The sequence below is a fragment of the Protobothrops mucrosquamatus genome, unplaced genomic scaffold (assembly GCF_001527695.2).
Source record: "Protobothrops mucrosquamatus isolate PMUCROS unplaced genomic scaffold, P.Mucros_1.0 scaffold1014, whole genome shotgun sequence".
NCBI lineage: Eukaryota > Metazoa > Chordata > Lepidosauria > Squamata > Viperidae > Protobothrops > Protobothrops mucrosquamatus.
Window position 1 is genome coordinate 421,801 of NW_015387250.1, and position 11,596 is coordinate 433,396.

Here is an 11,596-nt window from a genome sequence, read left to right on the forward strand (position 1 = left end):
CGGACCTGACCTAGGGTGGATTTTACATTGGGTTTTAAATATTCGGAAGACGCAACATTAAAATTCGGTTTAATTCGGTTTTAAGGGGGGGATTGTATATATGTTCTGGTTTTAAATATGTTGTGCGCCGCCCTGAGTCCCTGTCGGGAGAAGGGCGGCATATAAATTAAATAAATAAATAAATAAATAAATAAATAATTGAATATTACAAGAAGCCAACAGTTTCATGTATCCAGTCTTCATAGTTCATCTTCATGGGAGAATAAATTATCAGTTTCATTATTTGATAAAGATCTTAGCTTTTTTAGTATTCCTTTATTAGAATAGAATTTGCATTCTGGCGTATTGTCAAGACTAATTTGACTGCAGCTCACACAATCACTGTGTGTGTGTGCTTGTGTGTATCAATACTGAATACTTTTCATAATTTAAAAGACACATCAGAGGGTCAGAAAAGCAATTTCTGAAATTGAATTAAGTATCACAATTTCATTATTCACTGCTTTTGGTCAAAACCACCATGAATGGAGAAAAATGCCTTTCATATGATGAGAAAGCTCTCTGTTGATCTTTACATTTTATACAGTATAGTTTCAAGGATAACATATGCTTGTTTATTAAATGTATATGCCAACAAATTCATATGGAGTCATGGTGGCATATAATAAAAATGAAACATCAGTAGCAACATATTTCCATAAAATATGGTCAACCATAAATATTAAAATAGCCAGTGGGTGGGTCACACCTCAAAACAAAAACCACTTGAGGCTTAGAATGTTATGTGAATGTTATGTTATGTGAATAGCAAAAAAAAAAAATTGTCCTTTTTAAATAGACATTATTGAATGGAAGTTTTGTTTTAAAACCATGGGGAGATGAAAATTCAACTCTTAATTTAATTTTAAGCTGTGATTGAGTGAGAAACCTACAACTCTTAATTTTACACTGTGCCTTTAAAACTTTCTCTCGTTTTTATTTGTTTGTTTCTCTCCCACCACAGGTAGTGTTTCCATTAACCAAGGCACAACAAGCAATGGCACATTTACTACTGACTCTACAACAGCACAACAAGGGAAAGTGTTTTTCAGCTCCCTTGCTCCCAGCACTGTGGTGTACACCATCCCAAACACCAGCCAGGCAGTTGAGCCGGTGAAACAGGAAGGACTGGAAACGAGCCTGGTGTTTTCTCAAGTCATGCCCCTTGGTCAAAATGCCCAACTTCATGCTAGTCTACCTTCAGACAACTTACCCAATGGGGTCCTCCAGCCAGGAGGAGCCTCCTCCTTAGTTAACGTGACTATATCACATAACTTTTCCCTTGGACCACCTTCTCTTTTAAATGCAGAAGAACTCAACTCAGCCATTTCTGAGAGTCCACCAATGCAACCCTCCACAACAAGTGGAGCGACTGTTGTTTCCATTAGTAATGCAAACTATGCAACACTTCAGAACTGCTCCCTCATCAGCAGCCACGACCTGGTGTCCATATCTCCAGTGCAGCCAGCGCTAACAGGGATCGGTGGGGTAGCAGGCAATGACATGGGATCCCACCTCTCTTTGCCAGGACATCCCCATTTCACTCGAGAACAGCGGCTGATCCTGCAATCCATTCCCACTCTAAAGGAAAACTTTTTATCTGATTCAGAAAGCAGATCAGTAAGCAGTTCGGTGATGCTGGATTCCAAAACCAAGTATGTTACTAGCAATATAGTCGATGCACTCTGTGAAGAACTGGGGACAGACAAGAAACAACTGGCTAAACTCCAGACAGTACAGATGGAAGAAGATATGCAAGACTTGTAAAAAAAAAAAAAACACCCTTAAGATTAATAATCTTGTATTTGCATTTCAGTAGAGAAAGCTCTTCCTTTGAAGGCTAGAAGCACAGCAGTGGATTTTTCCCCCCATAGGCACATAGAACAATAAAAAATGCATAGTTGAAGAAGAATCCAGTTTACTAAAAGGAGGTCTTCACTAAGAATACAAAGTTGCCATGCAAAGTTTGCATGAATGCTAACTTTTGTTACAGCCTGATCAAAAGGAATTATACATGGATGGAAGGGAAATGCCAGTCAAATATGAGATGGTTTGGCTTACCCAAGTAGCAACTTTGGACAGGGAGAGTTTCAAGGTAATTTCAGAATGTTTATTAACCAATAGCTATTGGTTAGGAACAAGATTTTCTTTCTAAAAAAAAAGACTGGAACTAAAAGAGAAAATGCATACTGTTTTTGGGTCTAGATTCAATTTTACTTACAGATGGTGGGCATTGAGAAAGTGATATTTCAGTTTTCAACTTTAAAGGAGTACTTTAGGCAATACCTCACAAGCTACTGTTACCTTCTTTTGCGAGCACAATTGCAAATACTCTCTTGGGTGTGTGTGTATGTGTGTGTGTTGTTAAAAGTTTTCCACCAGAATACCAATGTTTTGCATTCTCAATTTTTATAGTTTTTGAAATGGTGCAAGTTTTCTTTGTCTGATTTGAACTGGTGGGGGAGAGGAGGAAAACATTTTGCCACTTGAAATTATGCAACCCAGAATCCTTGGCTCTGCCACCTATGTAAATATTGTTTTAATTGTGCTAATGAGAATTGTTTTTATTAGTAGGATGATTCTATTTATAATCATTGGTGTCCATTTTATCATTTTGAGATATGAGCAGTTTAATTTATTTTTTTTTCTTTCTGTATTTTTGAACAGGAAATTATTTCTGCCTAATTTTAAAGATTTCTTTCCCTGATAAAGCTTCATTAATTGATTTTCTTTCCTTTTTTGGTAACAATTTGGACTAGTCTTATGTTTGGCTATGAACAAATGCATTTATAGATTTTAGAACAAACCCTCATGAAAGTTACTTCTGTTTTAGCTTTAGATAATTTACAAAGTTTGAGGATGGCTGCTAATTGTTTTTTTTTTTTTTTTTTAATCCTATGTGCCTTTCTTCCTTGTGGCCTTAAATCCTTGTTCTAACCAGCACAGCTGTTAAGCAGTGAAAGAGTCTGCCTAGAACAGTAATAAATTCCTCCTCACTGGAGGTTTTCAAACAGGCTGGATAGTTATCCTCCAAAGATGATTTAATTGAATCCTGTACTGAAGGGAGGGTTGGACTAGATGATCCAGAAGGTCCCTTCCACATATATTCTATGATTCATCAACATAGGAAAAGAAAAATCTGTCTGGCAGCAATCAAAACAGTGGTCCTAATTCCTTTACATATGCAAGATTCCCTTGAAAACTCAATTACTCTGATAAATAAGGGATGAGATTTCCATACTAGTAGGTGTGAAGTAAATGCAGGATACCTCTGACAGATGGTATGTTGCTTATAAATATTCAAAGTATGTTCCCTTCTTCCTCCGTATTCCATCCCCAACTTGTTGAATTGCAATGGTTTGGCAAAGAGAGATTATGCTGCCATTGATTCAGCCTTTCTGCATGTAGGACGTGCCTACAGGTCTAAGAAAGGATGACTGCAATATACCAAACTCAAAATAAATATCTTGCTTCATCACTTTGAAGGTAATAGGAACCCTTGAAAATCGTTTCTTTTGGGGAAAATCCATTTTGGTTAAAAGAATCTCAGATGTATGAAATATCGAAAGAAATGTTAAATCATTCTGTATTGTTAGAAGTTAAATTTCAGATAAAGAATGCTGGTAGTATTTTAGTATATTGGATTTGGGTAAAAATCAGTGATATAACTGAATGTAAGACTCTCCTCTGACTGAGTGCTTTTTGTGATAGTGATCATGCACAAAAGCATTCTCCCAATCTCATTTCTACCTTGTCTCTTTTTGCAATTTACCAAAGATGAAGAAGAATGATCTAGTCAGGTTATCTCAGGAACCTCTGCAGAAATAGAACAAGTACTTTCCAAATCCACCATATAGCAAGAACCCGAAAGATAATAGGCTATTTGTTTTAAGTCCTTCTTCCCTCTTTTTTTATTTAATGAGGTGAAAAGGATTGCCTTACTAGCTTTTAACAGTCTGCCTGCATTACCAGTTAGTGCAATTTCCATCAATTGAAAAATCTTATCTTTCAGCAAAGGCTGACAGAATGTGCATACATTGGAAGGAAACTTTTGAGGTATGAATGAGTACCACCATGTAGTCGTCTTCTTGAGTTGTTCAATACAGACATCCTACTTGGATCTCTCATGTTTATTGCTTTTCCTGCAGATAGAAAAAATAAGTTTCACGGCTATTTTGATTTGGCAGAGAAATTGCTTTCCTATCAATATCTAATTTTCAAACACAAAAAGGTATAATCTACACAGGATTCTGCTGCATATGTAAGTGCTGTGTTTAAGTTGCTGAAATGTAGAGATCCATCTTAAATGAATAAGACAGTAAGTTAAGTGGTTGCACCTAAGACCGTCCTGATGAAAAGCATCTCTGGCTACTTTCATTTAAAAGAATACAGTAGCTGCAAAACGGGCTGGTTGGTGGTGGTGGTGTAGTAGATATAATTGCTCTGATCAGTAGTATTCCTACTACCAGAGAGAGCCTGAGCCACATAGTTAATTGATCATCTGTTCTGAGAAGAGTAAGTTGTCCTTCTGTATGTGATCTAAATTAATACAATTTTACAGTTTCAGGAAATGTGTAAGAACAGTATCCAAGTTGTTGTCTAGTCTGGTACTTTGAAGAGATTCACATTGTTTCTCTAGTAATATAGAAAACTGCTTAGCAGAATTGTGGAACTCATAGGCCTGTAATTCAGAAAAAATATCCTTTCCACTTTAGCAGCTCTTTCTATTCAGAAATCAGGATAGCTTCCTAGGATTTAAAGGAATCTATTTAAAGGAAAAGCAAACTTATGAATTGCTGGTTCCCACAACCATTTTTGAAGTGAAAAAGTGTATTAGGTAGCAGGCTACTTTGCTGTGCAAAATGTGAGGGGGGGAAATTGCCCACAGGATGGATTTTTCATTTCGGAAATCTGCATGCGCTTTCTGATTGCTATGAATGCATCCTAGAAACTATGATAAAAGAAACCAAACAGGTTTGAAATTCCCAATTTGAAATAATTGTCTTGAAAAAACAGAGATCCAGTTTCAAAAGCACTAAGGTCCTCTCCGAATGTGGCAATCCCACCACATCTCTCCACCGATGTGATTGCATGCTGCCTTCAATACTGTTGGGCCGAAGAATTTCTGGTTTAGCAGTGGCACTGCAGATATTCTTGCCTTGGCCCAGCTCTCTTCCTTTCCCACTTGAGGTTAAAAAGACATCAGGCCACAGCACTGTTTCCCTGTTTTTATAACATGAGGGGGAACCAACTTATGAACACATAATACCTGTGAAGTTAGGAAGCAAGTTGGGGAATGCGTTGGCTGAACACAGGTTTCTGCATTCGCCAGTTCCTTAGCTGAAGAGGATACAAGAGCTGTTCAACTGAAAAAAATCACAGGGCTCTATGAATTGGTTTATGAATGTTTGGAGGTGATCATGATGACTCTGGAGAAAGGCTCTGTGATAAATGATAAATGTCTTGGTTTCATGTATGCATGCTACTTTCTTCCAGGTTAAACACTAAATCATTTTGACTGCTTTTTATAATTATGTCTGTATTTCTGTTTGTAACAATTATGTATCCAAAAGTGAACATCCCCTCATCCAAACCAGTGGTTCCCAACCTTTTCTTCACCATGGACCGCCTTTAAATACCTTTTGTGGCCACAGACCCCCAGGACCTAACTCAACATTTAAATCATAACATTTCTTCAAGCCTTTGTGGACCACCTGTGACGCATTGTGTGCCCCCCCCAGGGGTCCGTGGACTACAGGTTGAAAACCACTGATCTAAACAATTAGAAAACCCATTCATTCTTTTTACATGTTGATAGATAAATCTATCTATACTATATGAAAAACTGGAAGAAATTGGGTGACATGACAAAAAAATGAGCTTTGAATCATATTTTTGTTCCAGATTCTCTCCAGTATACAATATTTTAATTCCCATTCAAGCTACTCCCATATGATGTCATGGTCATCAAAAATTATTTGGAAGAAGTGTTTCACAACTCACAGGAGCATAGCATTAAAGCTATCTTACCTCTTTTCCAGCCTTCCAGGTAAGGCTGAATAAAAGATGACACTTTTTAAAGAGCGAAAATTTATTGGGACACCTAAATAGTCACAACATTTTGCCAGACTTGTATTGACACGTAAAACAGTTGAGTTATTTTATTGTTTAATTTATTTTCTCTGTTATATTTTGCCCAAATGAAAAAGAAAAATTGAACAATTTTGGAATTCCGCAGCAAAGATATCAATAGAGTTGGAAGGAACCATTTGGAACATCAATTCCAATCCTGTGTTTAATATAGAGATCTGGATTAAAATATCCCTGACAACTGTCTATTCAGCCTCTGCTTTAACTAATCCTTCCTTGATAATCGGAATCAATATTTTTCCTACTATGAAAACAAAATGCAAGTTGAACATGTTCAGTAAATTTCTCATTCTCTGACCTTTCTTAGTGCCTTTCTCTAAATCTGTTCCAGTTTATCTAAATCCTTTATAAAGTATTGTGCCCAGAACTGGAGACATTATTTAAGATATGTTGACCAATGCAAAATAAAGAAAAACTGTCAGCTCTTAATTTGGAAACGTTATTCTTTTGATTCGGCCTACAAGGGCCTTTTGTTTTCTTTGCAGTAATATCAGATTGTCTTAGTGTTTCTTATCAATTGTAATTCCAAGATTTTTCTCACAAATAATATTGCCAATACTACACATTTGATTTCTGCTTCGTCTTTACTTCTGTTACATTTCATTCTGTTGTTTTCGGGCCCATTTCAGATTATTTTGAAATTTAGGGGTTTTTTGGGGAGAATATTAGCTTTTTTCTACAACCTACTGTTGTGTCATCTACAAATTTAACAAGCACCACCATCTCATCATCCAAGCCATTCATAAAAGTATTGAACAGTTGAGGGCCCAGTGTGAAGCCTGTGGAATCCTATTCAGCTCCCTTCAGTTTAATGTGGTTTGCTAGTAAAGAATGTAAGTTATCCTTTGATCATTATGTATATCTCATAGTAACCAGCCTTCAGTAAATGGCTATTGTCCAACTTACTACAAGTAAGCAAGAATCTGTGGGAGGAATAAAGCAGTCTTTCTTTGCTGTTATCAGGAGAATGCATGTTACTCAAGGTAGTGAAGGTTTTGAACTATGTCTAAGCTGTTTCTGCAGTTCATCACTCAGCAGTCATATCTTAAAAGGATAGATTGACATATGTTTTCTAAATTTCTTATAATATTTTAATAACTTAATTTTATACTTCTCAACTTAAGAAAGAAAAGCATGTGAATATTTCAGTCTTTGGCATTCAGCTTGGACAGTGTCCATTTGTTGCCCACAATTGTATGCTTGGAACAAAACTTATTTTGGTAAATCAATATGGTTTTGATTGTGCCTTATGACAAAAGAAGAAAATTACATGGAATGTAGATGTTAGGAGGCAAGGGTGTTGCTGCACTGTTAAGAAATGATATATTGCATTTCTGAAGAGATTGCTGTGCTTTGCTCCCAAACCAAAGAGATTGGAAAATATGTATGTATGTTATACTGAATAGAGCAGTATATCTCAACCTTCACAACTTTAAGATGTGGTTAGGATTTGAAGACCACGTATCTTCAAGTTGTCTCAGTTGAGAAACACTGATGTAGAAGTTTGTGCCTGGAAAATTGTGTTTTTGTTTGTTTGTATTCTAAAATGTGAACTTATTTTTCTAAACAATATATACTGAATAAACTTTATATTTATAACTGGCTTGTGTTGCTATTTTCCATGGTAAAGCAGGACATCTGCTTTCTTAAAGAAGCTATTTGCGGGATCAGCTCATACAACAGTTCCTTCTGAGAAAAATGAGCAAGAGAAATTGTTCACCAAAAATGTTTTTATTTGTCCACTGTTCTGCAGAAGAACAATAGTATAATCTGCTGGGTGTCAAAAGTTATTAGATCATTTATTGCAGCATTTTTTAACTGTTCTTACAGAAACACTTCTCACAGCAGTTATCTACTACAAATCTCTGATATATTCTCCCGAGTTCCAATCTGTACATGTCTAAAAACAGGCAACTTCAAAAAAGAAATCAAAGATCTTATCTTGTAAGTTGGAAAACAATACATTTTCTCTGAGAAATATACAAAGTACTAATATAGTACAATCTGACAGGAAACATTTCCACCATTTTTTAAAAAAATTAAGGAATCGCTATCTTTAAGAAATCATGGAACACTCTGGATCATAGATTGAAAGCTGCCACTTTTCATTTAAGTTGAGTGACGAGTAAAATCTCATACAAATCTTCCATAACAACCATTTCTTTCTCTGTGTGTCAAACATGAAGGGCTTTTTTTTTTAACAGAATGGATGGGTTGTGCAGAAACTCGTGGGTGATTTAGTCCAGCCTCTTCATTTGCTGGGATTGACTAAATCATTCCTGACAAATGGCTATCCGACTTCTGTTTGAAAGCCTCCAGATAGAGAGGGTCTATCATTGTTCTAATCTAGCCAATCTGTTTCACTGCTTTACAGCTTGTGCCTCTTTACACTCAGGTTGATCTTTTAAAATTTGGTTTGATCTCAGCTGTCAGTTTAAAAAAATCCAAGCCCATTTCAGATGGGATAATATATATACAGTACAGTATATACATATACATTATGGTTATAACTCCCTTAGTCTTCATTTACAAGCAAAATGTGTCCATCTTTAACTGTTTCTGAGTGGAAAGTAACTTCCAATCCTCTTATTCATGATAGTTCTCTGAATCTGTTTCAATTTCTCCGTGTCCCTTTTAAGTTGCAATCCCCAAAACTGGGTAGAGTATTCCTAGCATGGTCTAATCAATGAAATATGTAATGGAATTAATACCTCCTGTAATCTGGAAGCAATGCTTTTGTGAATGCAGTGCCTAGACTGGATTTTATTTTTTAGTTGCTGCTGGATTGCACTCAGTTGTATGCTGGAGCCTGCTCATATCCACTCACAGGAGGAGCTGGTTGTTAAATTTTCAGGAATTGAGAGCAGAGCTGGCATACCAATCATTTGTTGGAAGCTTGCAGTGCTGCTGCAGCACTGAAGCCGGAGGAGCTGTTGTTAAACATTCATTATTTTACTCTACATTTATTTTACACCACTAATTACATTACCCATATTCATCTGATTGGTCAATAGTATTCCAGGATCGTTATTACCTAGAAACATAAAACTGTTTTGCTGGATTGAGTCCCTATCCCATTGGTCTCCAAACGTTTGGGTACGAGGGACCGGATCCATGGAGAGGGGTTTTTCTGCGGACCAGAGGATGTGTTTCGTGGGCTACTTGCATCCCGCGGATGGTGCTTTGCTTGTTTGTGTAGCCCAGTTTCTGGTGTGCTGCAGACCGATGCCGGTCCATGGACTGGGGATTGTGAACCCCTACCCTAGCCCATTTAGTTCAGCAATCTGTTCTCACAGTGGCCAAACAACTGCACAAAGAAGCCCCTAGTCTGCTGGGAAATAGCTTTCAAAGACAGCCACACTTCCATTATACTTTCATGAATTGGTAACCCTTTTTGAAACCAGCAGATCTGGTAACCAGCACCACCTCTTGTGCACAAGCAATATGTATATTAATTTTCCCCCCACCAACACTGTAGGATCATATATTTGTCATGGTTGAAATCAACCTATTGAATTTGGGCCAATGCTCAAGCTTGTGGAAAATTCAATTTGAACTTAATTGTGCTTTTATCTCTTAAGTATTAGTGAATCTATCTAGTTTGAATTTAATAAGTATCCCTTCCAGCCTAAGCCATTTGCAAAGAATTTGAATAACATTGGGCCAAGAATGGAGTTTTAAGAAACCCATCCAATATGTCTCTTCAGGAAGAGCAGAACCATTTACTGTACAAGCATCTTTAGATGTAAGTTTCTACCAGCTGGAAATCCACTAGACTGCAACATCGTCTAGTGAATATTACGCTAATTTGTCTACAAGCTATTAGGAGTAATATTGTTAGATTCTTACTGTGATCAGGTTATATATATCCTCAACATTCCCTTGTTCTACTAAGCAAGTTTTTTAAGGTTACTCTGAAATGACTTGATCTTGACAAACCCTAATGATTCCTGATAACAGCAATATCATTTCCTAAATTCTTACTGACATGTTGCTTCATGTGTTTTGCTGGCTGGGGAATTCTGGGAGTTGAAATCCACAAGTCATAAAGTTGCCAAGTTTGGAGACACCTATTCTAGAACCTTGCCCACCCTCAAATCCTTAGGAAACTAGTTTATAGTTTCCTGGATTTTTCCCTTTCCCGGTTCTTTTGTTTATTTCATATTCAAGGTTATTCACAGCAATTTTTAAAAAGCAAGTGTAAAACTAAACACAATCTTGAAATCATAATTAAATCAATGAGATAATAAAAAATTAAAACCTTGATGAAATGTATTTTTATTATCCTCCCTACACTGGAAGAGTGGAAACCAAAACGCATTCCCATCTTGAGAGAACATTCCATAGTCATGAAGCACCCTGGGTTAGGGTCTGCTCCTTGCAAGATGCACATGCTCATCTTTCACCTATGCTTATTAAAATTTGGCTTCCTGAAGACCAAATTACATTACAGATTAGTCTCAACTTTTTCACACTATTCTTTTCTAAGCAGAATCCAGAGCTAGCAAGTTATCTTTAAAAGGAGAGGACATTACAGGGAGTCCTTGACTTACAATCGTTTGTTTAACAAGGGCTTTAAATTATGAGGTCCTTGGAAAAAGTAACTTATAACCTGTCCTTGTTATGAACGTCACACCACAATTCAGGCGCTTGGCAACCAGCTTGCATTTACATTGGCTGCAGTGTATTGCAGTCACATGATCACAATTTGTGACTTTCCAACCAGCTTCCAACAAGCAAAGTCAATCGAGGAAGCCAGATTTGCTTAAGAACCATGGAGATTCACTTAATGACTGTGATAAACATGATTGTAAAATTGTGTCTGGTCACATGATGATTCACTTTATGATCACACTGAATTACAATAGAAATTTCGGGCCCAATTGTGGTTGTAAGTTGAGGGCTATGGAGTTAAATTCTCCTAAACTAGTGTCTCCAGATAAATTGATCAGTAATTCCTGTTATGTTTTAGAATTATATACTTTATTCTACTGGTGTTTAGAAATCTAGTCTTACATTGAAAATAAAATTGACTCGATGTCTTACTGGGGTTTTGTTTGAAGTTTACCTTTTATTGTGGGTTGAACGTAGTTTGGGATTATTGGGCAGTATGTTGGTTGAGGAAATATACAGTAATTCAAAAGTAGAGCACATGTTTTGATTGCTAAATTCTTTAAGCTAGCAATGCCATTTACTTGCAAACAATGGATTCAGATGTTTCTCAAGCAATAGATACAGAAGTTTTTTACACAATCCTAGGTCTGCATATATTTAAAAAAATCTACTAATTCCACAGGCTTTATTCTAAAACATACTTAGTGTCAACTCTGCAATGAACCTGGCTGAAGCCATCTTGCTCATTTTCGGTTGCCACATGATTGGGGGGGAGGAATGGGGAGATTTATGC

The 11,596-nt window shown here is 36.7% G+C and overlaps 1 protein-coding gene across 1 annotated transcript in view; it reads left to right on the plus strand.

The window, feature by feature from the left end:
- The window catches only part of SIX4 (SIX homeobox 4), a 20,187-nt gene extending 18,381 nt beyond the window's left edge, over positions 1–1,806 (plus strand). The window contains exon 3 of the mRNA XM_015819898.1: positions 1,004–1,806. Within this exon, the coding sequence (XP_015675384.1) occupies positions 1,004–1,806 (803 nt within the window). The remainder of the gene's footprint in view (positions 1–1,003) is intronic.
- The last annotated feature ends 9,790 nt before the right edge of the window (positions 1,807–11,596 follow it).